The sequence below is a fragment of the Bos grunniens genome, chromosome 28, assembly GCF_055505025.1.
Source record: "Bos grunniens cultivar Pamir isolate PY7600 chromosome 28, Bosgru_T2T1.0, whole genome shotgun sequence".
Lineage (NCBI taxonomy): Eukaryota > Metazoa > Chordata > Mammalia > Artiodactyla > Bovidae > Bos > Bos grunniens.
In genome coordinates, this window is record NC_141192.1 from 36,678,966 (window position 1) to 36,697,675 (window position 18,710).

At 40.0% G+C, this 18,710-nt stretch overlaps 1 protein-coding gene across 8 annotated transcripts in view; it reads right to left on the reverse strand.

Moving 5' to 3' along the window:
* MTR (5-methyltetrahydrofolate-homocysteine methyltransferase) overlaps nucleotides 1-18,710 on the reverse strand; it is a 132,546-nt gene that overhangs the window by 28,906 nt on the left and 84,930 nt on the right. For all 8 annotated transcript variants that reach the window (XM_086382787.1, XM_086382788.1, XM_086382792.1 and 5 more), the window contains 6 exons: nucleotides 15,175-15,264; nucleotides 14,001-14,153; nucleotides 10,858-10,965; nucleotides 9,708-9,808; nucleotides 1,916-1,983; nucleotides 1,205-1,325 (listed from right to left, as the gene is read on the reverse strand). In XM_086382787.1, the coding sequence (XP_086238913.1) occupies nucleotides 1,205-1,325; nucleotides 1,916-1,983; nucleotides 9,708-9,808; nucleotides 10,858-10,965; nucleotides 14,001-14,153; nucleotides 15,175-15,264 (641 nt within the window). The remainder of the gene's footprint in view (nucleotides 1-1,204; nucleotides 1,326-1,915; nucleotides 1,984-9,707; nucleotides 9,809-10,857; nucleotides 10,966-14,000; nucleotides 14,154-15,174; nucleotides 15,265-18,710) is intronic.

Genomic DNA, 18,710 nt, shown 5'->3' on the forward strand with positions numbered 1-18,710 from the left:
GATGGCATCACCAACTCAATGGACATGAGTTTGCGCAATCTCCGGGAGATGTAATGGACAGGGAAGCATGGTGTGCTGCAGTCCGTGGGGTCACAATCAGATACGACTGAGCAATTGAGCAACAACAACAAAGAGAAAAGACTGGGGTTCCCAGAGGAAGAAGGCCTTCTGCCTCCAGACTGCCTTTGGACTCAAGATTCAACAGCAACTCTTGCCAGGCCTCCAGTATGGCCACCTTCTCTGCAGATTTCAGACGTTCTTGCTTCCAGAATCACATGAGACAGTTCCTAAAATCAATTTCTCTCTGTCCCGCTCCCCTCATGCCCCATGTACAGACACACATCCTGTTTGGAGATTCCTAACTACTACAAGTGGCTTAACATACAGTTGTTTCTCGTGTGAAAGGAACTCTGAATAGCTTTGGCCTGGCCATCTACTGTATTTTGTATCAGAAACAAACTGCATGCTTGTGCGACCATCGGGACCAATGCTCTATCTGGGCACTGCTCCCTGCCAAAGTGAGCTATATGGGGCATAAGGAATGTGTCATAAAAAGTCTACCTCTAATTAACATACCTCTCACCAACTATCATTATGATCATGATCCCAGGAGATATCTGACAAAATGAACAATGATCATGTGACCAAATTTGAACTTTCTCTTCTTTAAATTATTTGACCCAAAGGTTCCCAAAAGGTCTCCTTTTCAGAAACAACTTCCCAAAGTGATCCTCTGATTCATTTTCTCTCAGTCAGCTTTCTATCTCAACTATTACAAGGTCAGAGTTTCTTCAATAGAGCTTGTAATTACTCAGACACCTGCTTCAAGACAGAGAGTGGGCTAAAATTCAAGCAATGCCTTTGTGCTAAAACACACATCTTCACTCAGTCTGATTGCAGGAAGTATAAGTGTTCATTAGAAGCCTCAGGAACTGAACAGGAGGTGAGAGGATTAAGGGAAAGAGGATTACAGGCCAAAGGAATCCAGAAACAGGTGTGGGGGTGGCATTGATGGAGGAGTTTCCTGCAGCAGGCCCCCAAATTATTTTGGCTCTTGAGGTACGAAGACTGGAAAGTTCGTGTATTTATATAACACGGAGCCAAGGTACTACGCGTAGGAAAAACCTCAGGTTTTATCACTGTTTTTAAACACTAGCATCTATGAAAATTTCAGTGAGGCAACAAGCTCATTAGCATGACTCACCTGGAAGTGGTAGCTCCTCCGATCAACAATGGGATCTTTATAGCTAGTCTCTCCATTTCCTTAGCGACAAAAATCATTTCATCCAGGGAAGGAGTGATGAGTCCTGACAGGCCAATTATATCTATTATTTAAAAAAAGGAAAAAAAGAACAATGACAAGGAGGATGGGAGAAAAAGAGTAAAGGTATGAAGACTCATTTTCAAAACTCTGTAATAAAGACCACAAGCCAGAAGATAAATTCCCAATTTCTATTAAAAATTTTGAGACTTCTTTTCTGACTGGGGGTTTTCAATTTATTGTTTGCTTTTGGTAGTAAATATGATTTGCAACTTCAAGTTGCAATAATCTGCTTGCCACTGTTTCAGGAAAAGCCACGAAACTGTTAGTTCATGATTTCCCAGATGGGATATGCCACAGTGTCAGAAGAAATATAAGAACAAATACACACAGAGAAAAATAAAATCTAATACAAATTGTTCTAAGAAGCCTGTCCCATACCCCTTCCTCAGAACTATAAAGGAGCTTCACGGTTACCTATTCACCCCTTTAGTCCCCGTTATAAATGGAAATGACAGAACCCTCCAGGCAGGAGCTATCACTTGAGTGTCTGCATGTCCCAGTAACCTCCATGGGCGGGGGCATCACCCTTCGCCGACGGACACTGGGAGAACACAATTTACTGAAATGCCCAGGAACCCAGTTGCATAGTACCTGCTTTGTGGTCTAGAGCAGCCTTCAGTATCTTGTCACATGGAGTCATGACTCCTAAATCAATAACTCTGGGGTACAGAAACGAGATGTGAGATAATTAATGAGATCCCATTAATTATCAAAAAAGCTAAAGGAACATTTTTATTTAGCCATTAAACACCGCTCTCATGTAAACTGGAATCACACTGAAAAGCTCACCAAACATTGACAACCGACTCAGTGATGACTGCCATTGATTAGGAACTGACCCTGGGCAGGGGCTACACTAAGCTTTTTCAAAGACCTTCGCTGACACAATCCACAGAGCATGTAATTCACCCGTTTAAGGTAGCTTTTGGTAGAGGACATTATTTTCTAAGCTCTCGTAAAATGTATATAATACATAATGTACCACTTTAACCATTTTTAAGTGTACAGTTGAGGGTCACTAGTTAGTCGCAATGTTGTGTAACCATCACTACTATTTAATTTCAAAACTCTCTCATTGCCCCAAACAGAAACTCTATAATCCCTCAGCAACAAGTAACCTTTACTTTGCCTTCCATCTCTATGAATTTGCCTTGTCTGGATATTTCTACAAGCGGAATCATACATCATTTGTCTTTATGGGTCTGGCTAATTTCACTTAGCCTAACATCTTTAGGGTTCCACCCCCACTGTAGCCTAAGTCAGAACTTCATTCCTTTTTAAGGCTGAATAATATTTCATTGTATGAATGTGCCAGATGTTTATTCATTCATCTGTCAATGGACACCTGGGATATTTCCACTATGCTAAGCCTTCTATATAAACAATCTTGTTTAACCCTCACAGGAACTGTACGTGGAAGCACGATCATGGGGTCTGTGTCTTTTTCTTGGGGTGGGGGGGGGTTGTTTTCATATATTTATTTCATGTATTTATCCAAATATATACATGGGATGGACTGTTATAAATGGGATTATTGCACTAAACAATATAAATATTTTTATGATGTTTGATTCCTATTTTAAATTTGATTTTGAGGTAGGTTTTACCAAAGAATACTTTTTCTTTAATTCTTGAAAACATGATTTTTACATTTTTAATAAAGAAGGGTCCAGAAAAGCATGTGCCAGGAAGTTAAGCATTTTGTCCAGCCAGACAACTCACTAGTAGCAGAGCTGGGATCTGAACCAGGATCTGACACGAAAACGCGTCTTCTTAGCCATGGAGACCAATAAAGACGTTAGAGAAGTTCACTCCCTCAATATCTACTGAACAGGATACCCTACATGGAAGCCAACAAGAAGGATAAGGAAGAAGGGATCAGTTCCTGTACATGAAAAGCTGATGAGAAGGGAATCTCCCATAAGTCAAAGGAGAGGGAGAACGAATGAAAGAACAGCTACCAGGAGAGATGAGCAAGACTCAGAGGAAGAGCAGACCACGTGGGCACGTGAGGAGAGTGGGACTGGGCAGAGGAAGCCCGGAGCGCGCTTTCCACGGAGCTGCGACTCAAGGAGGGGATGGCTTCCTGGATCTCAGAGAAAACGGGATTTCAGCCTTGGAAAATGTTCTGTAAACTACTCTATTCTAGATTTAGAGAGTATCAAGGATGTCCATCACTTTGACAATTTAATTTCATCATGAGCATTGGTTATAAAGATGTTTTAAAAATTACAGTGCACATTTTCTTTTGTTTCCTCATGTCAACAATTCTTAAATAACTAAATAGACAAAATGATTTTAAGTTAAAAAAAAAAAAAGCAATGCTTAAGTACCACTACCTGACATCATAGCAGCTGTTAACAGTGGGTGTTGAACACCAAGGGCAGGAAGGAGCATTGTTTCTCATTATATACCTGTTTATATTTAAGTTGGATTTTTTAGCTTGTTATCATAGTACGTAAAAAAAAAATAAACTAGCACAAAGAGAATCCTCAGAAAGTGGACAATTTCAAATCAATGATGACTCTCTTCAGTCTAGTGGATTAGTGCTAATCCACTAAAAAACATGCCACAGAGGTTGATGAAGGGGCACTGCAGGTTGTAACGGGGGTGAGGTGGCCCCTTTCTTTCTCTTTAGCACGCTGCACATAGGCCGGTAACTGGGTTTGTTGAACTATGACTAAATACAGCCTATAACACCAAGTGAAAGAGCATATCGCTTTTACATCAAGACAAAGAGGTATGGATTTCAAAGCTGACTGCTTTCAACATTGTATGTTGTATTTTAGGAATTAAAACTCATCAGTATGACGGCAAGAATCATCTCACTCTCAATCCTTTTTCTTGTTTCAGGTGCTCTTTCAGGAACGTGTGCCTGCTTGCTTTGTTGGAGGAAAAATAAGGAGACCTTGTGGTCAGATAGAAATGGAGGAAGGAGAAAGCTGTAGGGAGTGAGCTCAGAGAGGGAGAAGAGGGCATCTTAATGGTGATTACTTAAAATTTCAAAATATTAAGTTTGAGTTTTTTTTAAGAAATCTAAATGGAGCTCTCAGGTAGTCATCTAGATCTGTAAGCCTGCAGCCCAGGTGAGCGATCCAAGCTGGAGATAAAACCTGGGACTTGTTGGCATATTACATGGCGTTAAGAAGTCCTGAGACCATGTGTAAAATATTCAGAAAAATGAATTGCCAAAAGTGGGTAGGGGTTGGAGAGAAGGGGTTGAGGGAAGAGTGGGAAGAGGAGGGGAAGGGGAGAGATCGAGATGACAGGGGAGAGGAACAGAAAAAAAAAAATTCATGAGACTGAATGAGATGATCTAAGACTGTCTGTCCAGACCTATTTTAATCAGATCTGACTTATCAAGATCCCCAGGTGGTCAGAAGGTTCACTGAAGTCTGAGAAGCAGTGAGGACAGACGGAGAAGAGGTCCCAGGGTTAAGCCCTGAAGAATCCCCTTTTCGGGGGTCACACAGAGAAGAAGCAATCAGCAAGAGAGGTGACCAGATGTTAGGGAGGTTAAGAAGAGGTCTGGAAACAATGAGCTGGGGGCCTAGAGTATGACGAGTTCAACTTCCAACTTATTAGGCTGCTTTAACAAGTTTTGTTGGGAAACAGTCAAATATATCACTGCTTAGAGGAGCACTTTATAATGTTTTCCATGCATAGAAAATAGTACTTATGGCACTGGGATACAGGAAGGAGGCTACTTGCCACCAGGGTCAACCAATCTAGGACTGGGGCTGTCCTCACTCACACCCTGGAGAAAGAAGGGGATCCATATGTGGGCACATGTGAGTTGAGAAACTGCTGGCAAGTTCTGAATTAGAACACAGTGTGCTGAGTGCCAGGCAGGAGGCCTTTACAGTGTGCTGTGAGAGGCCATCTAACCTGGACAACAGTTTTAGGAGGATTCCAGGAGGGTACTATCGCCTGAATCTTGAGCAAGTATTAGCCAGGTGAAGGAAAGAAGAGGGCCATCCAGTAGAGACTAGCACAACGAAGGTCTAGAATCATGAACAGCTGGCCCTGGGGAACTCTGGCTGAAGGAAAGGATCCAAAGCCTGGGTCAATCCCATCCCTGCCTGCCGCCACCCTTCCCAACCCCTCCCCATTTTCTCTCCCCTTTACTACAACTCCCTGCTTCCCCTGCATACATCTACACCTCCCTTGGCTTTCTCTTGATTTCCCTTCCGCACTCTGAGCTATACCCCATGTCTGTAAGTCTCTTCTTATACACATTCTTTCATTTTGCCACATGAGAGATTAAAGAAAATAAAAATGAATGCTATGGAAATTTCAAACTTTTACATTCATCATTCTAAAGTGGTTATAACAGAGCTGTAAACATTAGCATTTAATTTGGGCTTCTAATTCAGACAAAATATAAGCTGCACCAAATGCCTTAGCAAAGGCATCCAAAACTATTTAAGAATATATACAATTTTGAAAATAAATCTTTTAATAGATTAAGCCCCTTTTACTCTCCAGAAAGAATTAAAAAGTAAAATAAAACTAATTTTTCTTAGGGTGCCTCACATCTGTTAAGTGAGGTTAAAGGTGGCAGTGTCTTCTGATCCTGCAATTCACATGTATCACCACTAGATGGGAGTACTGTACCAGTTTGCAGTCCCAACCAAGATTTCCAACGTGTGGTTAAGCTGTGTGTCAACAGATAAAAGGATAAAGATGTGATAGATGCATACAATGAAACCATTAAGAAGCCATAAGAAAGAAAGAAGTCTTTCCACTGAAACAATGGATGGACCCTGAAGGCATTATGCTGAGATAAGACATACAGTGAAAAGAAAAACACTGTATGACAGGCTTATATGGGGAGTCTAAAAAGCTGAATGCACTGAAACGGAGTAGAAGAGGTGTTACTAGGGGCTGTAGGGTGGGGAAAATGGGGAGATGTTGGTCCAGGGTACAAACTTCCAGCTGGAAGAATACTAAGTTCTAGGGATCTAATACACAGCACTCTGAACAGAGTTAACAACACTGCATGCTATGAGAGTGTTAACCACAAATAAGAAATGGTAATTATGTGATGGGTTAGCTAACACTATGTGCTGATCATACTGCAAATCAAATCAACGTTTTACACCTTAAGCTTACTCAATGTTGTATGTCAATTCTATTTCAATTAAGCTCCAAAAGCACACACACACACCAGTTGAAAGCATATAAATAATTATCAAGAGAACCTGTGAGGTGCTAGGAAAGATTAGTGTACCCTTGACTTAAATACACTCCTTTTCCTCACTTAGCTGAAAACTCTAGCATTATACAGTTTTAAAGTGTTCCCTTCTTAACCATATATTATTTACCCATATATTATTTACTAGATACTTATATTAAGAACCATTGATTAACACGAAAATACGTCTCAGATAAGTTTCACCAGATCCATATTTTTAAAAGTACTAGATGTATATTTAATTTTAAATTTTGTTATTACATCCTATTTTTTCTTATCCAATTAAACAGGGTGCATTATGTTAAATGGGAAAAGTCTAAATTTGTCTTTTTATATAATAATTATTAGAGTATTCTAAACTCAACTTTATGTATTCAAATATCTGATCAAAATACATTTAAATATTCTAAATTATTTCTAAAGAGGAATTAAACTGGAATATTAATACTAGACATTGCAGTTACAGTTGCTTAAAACTGGAATAAATATTGAAAGCTAAACTGACACAGTACAGAATCCTGACTTTTTGGACTCAGAAGCCCTGAGGATGGCCTGCCGCTTGCTAGCTGTGTAAATGAGAAGTACAATAATTGAGGCAGGCAAAGCAGGATCAAAACCACAAAAAGAAAAAAAGAATGAAGGACAGGAAAAAAAGAAAAAGAAAGAAATCAGGACAAGAATACAAAGGGGAAAAAAAGGAAAAAACAGTTATATAAAAGCAGCACTATATAAATTGTGAAGTGGTAAATAAATGTTAGGCATTAGTAAACTCTAATACCTAAGGTGGACATATCCCCAGATCTATTCAAATTCTCAAATCTGCAAATTCTATTGCATCATCCCCATAAAAAAATGTGCTTTTTCTGTCTAGACAGAACTATCACTTTGAGTCCTTTTTACTTCTTTTTTCCCCACAAAGAACTCTTAGCATTTCATGAGATTTACTGACCAGTGACAAAGAGCCGGGAATGAAAAAGTTGTATTAGCATCTGGTACTAGATGGTTTGCTAGACTCACTCAACTAGCTGGGTGATTCACCCAGGCATTAGCCTGCAGCACGGATACATAGTCAAAGTATACATTTCACTGCACAAGGCCTATCTCAGGGGCATCTGTCTACTACCTGACATCATAACATTAAACCCATCAGTGTAGAGAGTCCATGTATTATGAGACACAAGACTCAAAGGGGTGTTTGACCCCCAAAGAAAAAAGGTTTGCACATTCATTTATTTTTTACAAAAAGAATAAAGTTTCATCAGAAGATGTTTCTCCAGTTGCCATTATTATGTGAGTGCTCAGTCAGGTCTGACTCTTTGCAACCCCATGGGCGGTAGCCCACCAGGCTCCTCTGTTGATGGAATTTTGTAAGCAAGAATACTAGAGTGGGTTGCCATTTCCTACACCAGGGGATCTTCCTGACCCAGGGATTGAACCCAGGTCTCTTGTGTCTCCTGTATTGGCAGGCAGATTCTTTACCACTATGTCACCTGGGAAGCCAGCAAAAAATAAGCGATCCTTCAGTGTACAAGCCAGAGGAGATGGGTGTGCTGGAGGAAAGCGTTCGGGTTTAATAAGTCGCTTTCACTGATGACATCGGGCTCCAGTAGCACCCTGGAGAAATGCCACAGTTCTCCCTGGCCTCTTAAAATGCCTTTACTGGAGGAAGAAACATTACTGGTATGATTCTCTCAGCTACTTACCCATTTTTCATAATACAAAAGGATAAACACAGACGATGATATCTCAAGAATTGCTTTAGAATTGCTTTAGGGAGCTTGCTTACAAATTGCTTTTTTTCAGTAGTTTTTGTCTTATTATCACCATTGAATATGTACCTGGCTTTTTAGCCTGACAAACAGTAAAGTTCCTGAATGGAGAAAAGTCAACTAAATCATCTGGGTGTCTCTGATACAATTCATGGTAAACAGTAGATGATCTATAAACATTTATTGGCTGAAATGAATTTGAACTAATTGAGATGAATGCAAATAGAAATCAACAGCATAGGATTTGAAAAGATGAGACAACAGCAGAAATGTCAAGAGATTTTAGGAAGCCAACACTTTATCAAATATTTATTCCTCATCCAAATACTTATTCTATACGTAAAAATCTTACTGTAACAACCTCCACTGTCTCTCTGGAATATTTATCTTTAAAAAAATAATAAATGTATTCCAAGAAAAATATTCCTTGTTTCCAGGACTAGGAGAGAATGCTCCATCTTTTGATAGTGAACAAGCAGCCAAACAGAAGTGCCTGTGAAGACAGTCAGAGAAGAAGGTGCCACTCTGCCAATGCTCCTTCATCTCCAACCTTCCTTAGCTGCATTTAATTAGCCTTGAACACAGACATGGATGAACAGTTTGAAAGCAGGGAGGGCCTTAGAGGGTGATGGCTGTCTGACAGTGGGAACTCTCTAACCCTGACCCCAAGGGGGCCCAGCCGCAGCTGCAGTTGTTTCTCCTCTCTATAGAGAAAACAGCACATGGAAAGAAGTTCACGCCTCAAAAGGACCGTTGGCTGGATATGGACCAGAGAAGACATTAGTTATATCAGGCTTTTCATTACAAAGAATACGTTGAAATCCAAGCAAAACACACTCTTACTGTGGGTCATGAGCTCTCACACAGAAATAAATTGGCGCTAAATAATTATTCAACTATAATGAGAGATATAAGAAAGGGATTTTACTTGTATACAACATTCAAAAACTAGCTTCATCAATACTAAGAGGCATGCATGGTTCTCTTCTAAGCAAAGGAAAAAGAACGGTCAAAGCCTTCTTATAAAACTCCATTTAGCCAAGGTCTTAATAAGATCTTGGCTTTAAAATCTGGCAGCTTATTGAGAGTAAAAAGGAAATATGGCCATGGGGTGGGGTCCAATGTTTGAGCCTCTGGCCTGAAGTCAATTCCCCAGAAGCCTCTGGGTTGTTTGACCCTGCTTGAATACTGTTTTCTATTCTTTTTGTCCTTACTGAATGTACACCATTAAATAATTGTTAAATTACTTCATTTGAAAAGGTATGTTCAATGTAGAAAATTCAAAAACATGTGAAGAAAAACAACCTCTAACATCCACAGCTCTTCCCTGCCCTTCCCACCCAAGACGTATCACCTGTTAATGCTTTTACTTTAAATAAGAAAGGGGCTCAGGTAAGAAAGGTGGGTCCTAATTTACCTGAAATTATTGCAGCCAAGAACCACTCCAACTATGTTCTTGCCTATGTCGTGTACGTCACCTTTAACAGTAGCCAGCACGATGGTGCCTTGGTAAGGGTCCTGGAGAGGAAGTCAAACAGCTCAGCATTGCTAGGTCACCTGGTTCTCTGGAGCCAGGCAGGTGTTGGCACAGAAAGCAATTCAATACAACCAAGGCAACCCTCAAAGATGGACCCAGAACCCAAGCCTCAAGCTCTGTGCGAAGAAGGCTGTAAGCTGCAGCAACCCCCCAGGTGGTTCACTGAGGGGGCTTCAACCCAGATCATGTGTTCCATCATCTCAAAAACAGTTTAAGTTCAAATACAAAACAGTCCCATCACTGAAGATCATATTTGTAACCCCCAAGCCTATCTGACAAATGTTTAGTAAACGTTAGCAGTAAAGGGAGAGGGAGGCTCTGGTGAACGGCATGTGCCCCGTTAGAATGGGAAGGACCACAGCAGGCCAGGGCAGGAGGGCTCAGACTATTTTCTTCAACACCGTTGTTCCATCACAATCTCCTCCCTCAAAAAAAGAAAAAGAAAGAAAAGAAAAAGCCATGCAAGGCAAGTGGGATTTTTATGAACACTACCGTCAGAGCCATTCACAAACACAGATAGATTTAAGAATTCAGAATCTTAGGGGCCAAAGCCGACTGAGCTTCACAGGGAGCTAAACAAGGTCAAAAGCTTAACGATTTACTGTGGTGGCACAGCCAACAAGAAGGGAACTAAATCCAGCAGTGGTGCCAAGAACACGACCAGCACACAGAGAATATTCAGGTAAGACGTTTTCCACAACCAAACAGTATCTCAAGGGCAGGGTTGAGCACACTACCTGCCACGTGTAAGAGCTCTGTAAATAGCTGGTAGATGAATGAACGAACTGGTTTTGTCTTGAAATCATGGCTTTGTTTAGAAAATAATGTTTCTATTAAAAATTTCATAAAGCCACGTTCTATAGAAAATCCTAGGGTATTCTGATACTTGGTAAAAAAGTTGTTTCACTTCTCTGCTTCATCGTCAATGACACAGTCAAGCCCAATGGCTTAGGTCCCTACCCTCCCGCCCAGTAAGAGTATCCAGAGCCAATTCCTCACAAGGTCCACAGGCCCCAACAAAATGACTTGCCTCATCTTCTATTTTGCCAGTAAGCACTTTGGTTTCTTCTCTCTCTTTTTCCATGAAGGGAATAAGGTGACCCACGGCCTTCTTCATGACCCGAGCTGACTTTATAACCTGGGTAAAATATACACAGAGTCAAGCATCTTTACCAAAACACCTGGATGGTTACACATGGTTGCTTGTGAAATTTTAGCATCAATTATCATGCATGTTATGACCTCAGGTCAGCCACCCTTGAGTCCATTTTTGACAGTGGGTGGGTGAGGAATGAGTTCATCATGAGGAAAATTAATCAGTCAGGTACAGAAGAAGAAAAACAAGGCTGGAAATCAAATGTTGCAGTTTCTGTCCTCTGAACTTCTGCATGTTATTTTTTCTCCACCTAGAAGGCCCTCTATCATTTCCTGAAGTTCTGCACATCCTCCAAGTGTCAAGCTTCTCCTCCAAAAGCCCCTTCTCAGCCTTCTCTTCTCAATCCCCAGTGTCACAATTCACTTATAATTAAGGCTTATGCAAAAGGAAAAAGAGCCTTACAGTCTACAGAATTAGAGAAAAATTTTGTAAACATAAATTGGATAAGGGATTAATATCCAAAATATATAAAGAACTAATGCAACTTTATAATAATAATAATAATCTGATTAAAAAATGGACAGGAGAACTAAAAAGGTATTTTTCCAAAAAGGATATCAAAGTGGCCAATAGGCACATGATAAGATGCTCAACATCACTAATTGTCAGGGAGATAACAAATACAAATCACACTAAGATACCACTTCACACATGATAGCTCAGGGCTTCCCTGATAGCTCAGTTGGTAAAGAATCCACCTGCAATGCAGGAGACCCCAGTTCAATTCCTGGGTTGGGAAGATCTGCTGTAGAAGGGATAGGCTACCCACTCCAGTATTCTGGCCTGGAGAATTCCATGGACTGTATAGTCCATGGGGTCACAAAGAGTAGGACATAACTGAGTGACTTTCACTTTCATATGTTAGAATGGTTACCATCAAGAAAACAAAAACCAACAGGTGCTGGTGAGGTTGTGGTGAAAAGGGAACTCTTATGCACTGATGGTGGGAATGGAAAACAATATGGAGGTTCTTAGAAAAATTAAAAATAGGTCTACCACATGATCAAGCAATTCCACTTCTCAGTATAAACCTACAGGAAATGAAAATAGGATTTCAATAGGTTTATCAGAGCATTATTTATAACAGCCAAGACATGGAACAACCCAAATGCCCATCAACAGGTGAATGGATAAAAAAGATGTGGTATATATACAGAATGGAGTATCATTCAGCCATGATAAGAGAGGATATTTGGCCATGTGCAAAAAAACGCAGATGGATCTTGAGGACATTATACTAAGCAAGATAAATCAGAAAGAGAAAGATAAGTACTGGATGATCTCACTTATATGCAGAACCTAAAAGAAGTCAAACTGGAAAGAAAAAACAAAACAGAGTGAAACTGTGGTTACCATGGGATAGAGATGGGAGGGTGAGACTGATGATATTTAAGGGTACAAACTTGTAACAAGTAAATAAGCCAAAGGGCTCTAACACACAGTATAATGAATAGACAATCATGTACTATAGTTACATAGTGTGATAAATATTATTTCAATGGCAATCATATTAAAATATGTATCACTGTACACCTTAAATTTACAAAATGTAATATGTCAAATTTGTTAAATAGATAAAAAAGAACAGGGACTTTCATAAAAGTTCACGAATGTATACTAAAATTTATGAGAAGCAGGATGAGAAAACAGGGTATTTGTACAGTCTCAACGTTTCTCCCTACAAAAAAATTTACAGTGGAGAAACACAGAAGACACTCGTAACAAAATGATCAACGTTAACCTCACCAGGCTTCCTGATATGAGAAGGGCACAGCATTACTCTGCGTTATTCTCACCCAAAATGAGAAAACATCAGGAAAATTCAAACTGAGAGAGAGCCTATCATTTACCAAACTGTACAATACTCTTCAAAAGTCAAGGTCATAACTCAGGAACTGTTCAAGATAAAAGCAATGTGGGATTATGGAACACAAAGAGAAGAGAAGAATAGCAGAAACACTGGTGAAATGTGAATAAGGTCATTAGTTAACATGATTATATCAGTATTAATTTCCTGGTTCTGATAACTACACTCTGATCAAGTAAAAAGGTTAACATTAGGGGAAGAAGTTGAGGGGGATACACGATCACTTAAACTGCATCTGCAACTTGTAAGTCTAAAGTTTACTCAAACATAAGAAGTTAAAACAATAAGTTGGCATCATGAAAAAAAAAGACTGTGAAACTATCCCAGACTTGGGGAGACTAATGCAGGACAACTGAATGTTCCCTGAGTGTGGTGGTGGTTTCACAGGTACAGACATGTTAAAGCTTATCAAACTGCATCCTTTAAACATGCACATTTTATTGCATGTGAATTATAAAACAGTAAATCTATAAGAAAAGATAAATGCTATGAAGGAAAATGGGGAATGGACGATGAATAATTAAATATAGAATAAATTTTAAAAATCAATTATACTTCAATTTTAAAAAGTTAAAGAAAAAAAAAAAAGAACAGGGATTTTTCGTTTTTTGTATGCCTCACAGACCTGAACCCAGAAGTCTCAGAAAGTGCCAGTGTTAATCAATGTGGTCGGTAGCTGCTGTAAATCAAAATAAGAGTAAAACTACTGGTTTTACTTGAAACATATTATTTAATGCATGTCATTATTTAAAATGGTAATGATCTTTTCAAAATATTCATCCTTAAGGATGAACACTGGCTGGTCAAATCAAATCTTAACATGATTGACTTTACACTAGTCTTGGGTTTTATTTTAATTTGAGGGGTCGGGGGAGAGACTTGTGCTGGGGTAAGAGATGGTACAGAAGCCCAGAACATGAAGACTAATGCTGGGAATGTCCAGATGACCTCTAACATCCACATCACCCTAGATGGACTTTTCAGACTATGCCTAAAAGTGAATTCAGACAAAGAATGAACAGAATCACACCTCAATGCCCCTGGGCTTTCATCAAAATTAAACCAGAGAAACAGACTCAAATTTACTATTTATTAAAAGATAAAGGCTCTTTCCTTCAATTGTGAAACTTTTTCCCCACCATTTGCCAACCTGAGGTAGAAACATTTTTCCAGCTCCAAAGAGATCACCAACAATTTTCATGCCATTCATCAGCGGCCCTTCAATTATATTCAGAGGTCGGGGATATTTTTCCTGGTTTAACCTGGCTTCCTCAGTATCTTCAATAATATATTTTTCAATGCCCTACAGAAAAACAAAAAATTAGGGAAAATTCACAGGATATATTGGCTTAAGTTCAAACATCCAACAACAAATAAATAGTTAAGAGTGTGGGTTTTGGAATCAGACTGCATGTGTTCAAATCCTGGCTCTTATCACTAATTTAGACAACTTATTAAGCATCAGGTTCCTCATTTAATAATCATACAATACCAACCTCACATGGTTATTTTGAGGATTAAATGTGTAAAATGTAAAGTGCCTAGATGGCTTTATTGACATAAAGCATTTTATTGATATAAAGTGAAAAATTAGTGACAGAAGGAGTACTAATAAATTCAAATTCGTAATAAAATACACTTTTTATCCTAGTGGTTTACCAGATTACATGTAAACAAATATCTCCTGTGAAATCACTGTTTTCCCACTGACAGGCTGGGTGCAGGGAGGACTCAGCCTTCACTGATCAAGCCCTAATCCTCCAGTGCCCCCAGTTCAAGGATCCAAACTAGTTCTACAACCTGAAGTAGGTGAATCTCAAAAGTTCCAAGAAATTAAAAGTTAAATTCTAGAGACCAAAACAAACAAACAAATAAGCAAAACAAAACCCTGAAATTTCCAGACTCACAAATGAGGAAACCGAAGCCAAGAGATTATCTATCTGGACTAAAAGTCTAACTACAGCAGAAGAGCCAGAACTCATTTGTTGATCAAGAGACAGCCACATGGTCTAGAACAGCACTTCTCACCTCGGGCACTACTGACAGTTACACTGAATAATCCTCTGTGGTGTAGGTCTCTACTGTGCAGTATAGCATGTTCACCAGCATCCCTGGTCACATGCCAGTAAAAACCTCCCACTCCAGTCAGAACAACCTAAAATATCTCCAGATACTGCCTAATGTTCTAGACATAGAGGTGGGATGGAGGGCAAATCACTCAGGAGTAGCCCAGGGAATCTCCTTCATCAGCTGCTGCCAGCACCTCTCCTCCAGCCATGCCATCAGCCACCAGGACCAGCACCCAGCCTCCGGCCCACACTCACCTTCACAAGAGCGTACTCAAGGCGTTCTTCGAGAGGGCCATTCCTCCACTCATCAGTCTGGATGACTTTCTTCCCTCCTTTGCCCTGAGTCTGGATTGAAATGTGAATAGAGAGATGGTACAACAGGTCACTTTCTCAGCTAGTTGGCAGAAAAAAACTATGTCTTATTCTTCCCTTATGTTTCAAGGCCCTAGTACAGTGCCGGCATGAATAAAATCTTTGGAAAATGCTTGAGGTAAGGAGAGAGGGAAATAGCAACCCACTCCAGTACTCTTGCCTGGAAAATCCCACGGACGGAGGAGCCTGATAGGCTACAGTCCATGGGGTTGCAGAGTCAGACATGACTGAGCGACTTCACTTCACTTCAAGGAGAGAGGGAAAGAGAGAAATCTTATAGGTTTTGAACTTTTATTTAAAAATTTTCTCCTTTCCAGTTTTATTGAAGTATAATTGACATACAGTGCTATACAAATTTCAGGTGTACAGCATAAAGAGCTGATTTATGTACAAATGAAATGATTACTACAGTAAGTTTAATGTATATCCATCAGTATGAAAAAGCAAAGAGATAGGACACCGATAGATGAACTTCCCAGGTCGGTAGGTGCCCATATGCCATTGGAGATCAGTGGAGAAATTACTCCAGAAAGAGTGAAGAGATGGAGCCAAAGCAAAAACAACATCCAATTACGGATGTGACTGGTGATAGAACCAAGTTCTGATGCTGTAAAGAGCAATATTGCATAGGAACCTGGAATGTTAGGTGCATGAATCAAGGTAAATTGGAAGTGGTCAAACAGGAGATGGCAAGAGGAAACATCAACATTTTAGGAATCAGTGAACTAAAATGGACTGGAATGGGTGAATTTAACTCAGATGACCATTATATCTACTACTGTGGGCAAGAATCCCTTAGAAGAAATGGAGTAGCCCTCAGAGTCAACAAGAGTCTGAAATGCACTACTTGGGTGCAATCTCAAAAATGACAGAATGATCTCTGTTCGTTTCCAAGGCAAACCATTCAATATCACGGTAATCCAAGTCTATGCCTCGACTGTAATGCTGAAGAAGCCGAAGTTGAACAGTTCTATGAAGACCTACAAGACCTTCTAGAATTAACATCCCCAAAAGATGTCCTCTTCATTATAGGGGACTGGAAGGCAAAAGTAGGAAGTCAAGAGATACCTGGACTAAAAGGCAAATTTGGCCTTGGAGTACAAAATGAAGCAGGCAAAGGCTACCAGACTTTTGCCAAAAGAACGCACTGGTCATAGCAAACACCCTCTTCCAACAACACAAGAGAAGACTCTACACAAGGACATCACCAGACGGTCAATACCGAAATCAGATTGATTATATTCTTTGCAGCCAAAGATGGAGAAGCTCTATACAGTCAGCAAAAACAAGACTGAGAGTTGACTGTAGCTCTGGTCATGAACTCTTTGTTGCCAAATTCAGACTTAAATTGAAGAAAGTAGGGAAAACCAGTAGATAATTCAGGTCTGACCTAAATCAAATCCCTTACGATTATATAGTGGAAGTGACAAATAGATTCAAGGGATTAGATCTGATAGAGTGCCTGAAGAGCTATGGATGGAGGTTCGTGACATTGTTCAGGAAGCAGTGATCAACACCATCCCCAAGAAAAAGAAATACAAAAAGGCAAAATGGTTGTCTGAGCAGGCCTTACAAATAGCTGAGAAAAGAAGAGATGCAAAAGGCAAAGGACAAAAGGAAAGATATACCCATTTGGATGCAGAGTTCCAAAGAATAGCAAGAACAGATTAAAAAAAAAAAAAAAAAGCCTTCCTCAGTGATCAGTGCAAAGAAATAGAGGAAAACAAAAGAATGGGAAAGACTAGAGATCTCTTCAAGAAAATTAGAGATACCAAGGGAACATTTCATGCAAAGATGGGCTCAATAAAGGACAGAAATGGTATGGACCTAACAGAAGCAGAAGATATTAAAAAGAGGTGGCAAGAATACACAGAAGAACTGTACAAAAAAGATCTTCACAACCCAGATAATCACGATGGTGTGATCACTCACCTAAAGCCAGACATCCTGGAATGCGAAGTCAAGTGGACCTTAGGGAGCATCACTACAAACAAAGCTAGTGGAGGTGATGGAATAGTTGAGCTATTTCAAATCCTGAAAGATGATGCTGTGAAAGTGCTGCACTCAATACACCAGCAAATTTGGAAAACTCAGCAGTAGCCACGGGACTGGAAAAGGTCAGCTTTCATTCCAATCCCAAAGAAAGGCAATGCCAAAGAATACTCAAACTACCTCACAACTGCACTCAGCAAAGTAATGCTCAAAATTCTCCAAGCCAGGCTTAAACAGTACGTGAACTGTGAACTTCCAGATGTTCACGCTGGATTTAAAAAAGGCAGAGGAGCCAGAGATCAAATTGCCAACATCCGCTGGATCATCAAAAAAGCAAGAGAGTTCCAGAAAAACATCTACTTCTGCTTTGTTGACTATGCCAAAGCCTTTGACCGTGTGGATCACAACAAACTGTGGAAAATTCTTAAAGAGATGGGAATACCAAACCGCCTTACCTGCCTCCTGAGAAACCTGTATGCAGGTCAAGAAGCAACAGTTAGAACTGGACATGGAACAATAGACTGGTTCCAACTCAGGAAAGGAGTATGTCAAGGCTGTATATTGTCACCCTGCTTATTTAACTTATATGCAGAATACATCAAAACGCTGGACTGGATGAAGCATAAGCTGGAATCAGGACTGCTGGGAGAAATATCAATAACCTCAGATATGCAGATGTCACCACCCTTATGGCAGAAAGAGAAGAAGAACTAAAGAGCGTCTTGATGAAAGTGAAAGAGGAGAGTGAAAAAGTTGGCTTAAAGCTCAATATTCAGAAAACTAAGATTATGGCATCTTGTCCCATCACTTCATGGCAAATAGATGGTTAAACAGTGGAAACAGTAACAGACTTTATTTTTTTGGGCTCCAAAATCACTGCAGATGGTGACTGCAGCCATGAAATTAAAAGACACTTGCTCCTTGGAAGAAAAGCTATGACCAACCTAGACAGCATATTAAAAAGCAGAGACATTACTTTGCAAACAAAGGTCCATTTAGTCAAGGCTATGGTTCTTCCAGTGGTCATGTATGGCTGTGAGAGCTGGACTATAAAGAAAGCTGAGCACCGAAGAATTGATGCTTTTGAACTGTGGTGTTGGAACAAACTCTTGAGAGTCCCTTGGACTGCAAGGAGATCCAACCAGTCCATTCTGAAGGAGATCAGCCCTAAATATTCATTGGAAGGACTAATGCTGAAGTTGAAATTCCAACACTTTGGCCACCTGATGTGAAGAACTGACCCATTTGAAAAGATCCTGATACTGGGAAAGATTGAAGGTGGGAGGAGAAGGGGACAAGAGAGGATGAGATTGTTGGATGGCATCACTGACTCGATGGACAAGAGTGTGAGTAAACTCTGGGAGTTGGTGATGGACAGGGAGGCCTGGTGTGCTGCAGTCATGGGGTCACAAAGAGTTGGACACAAC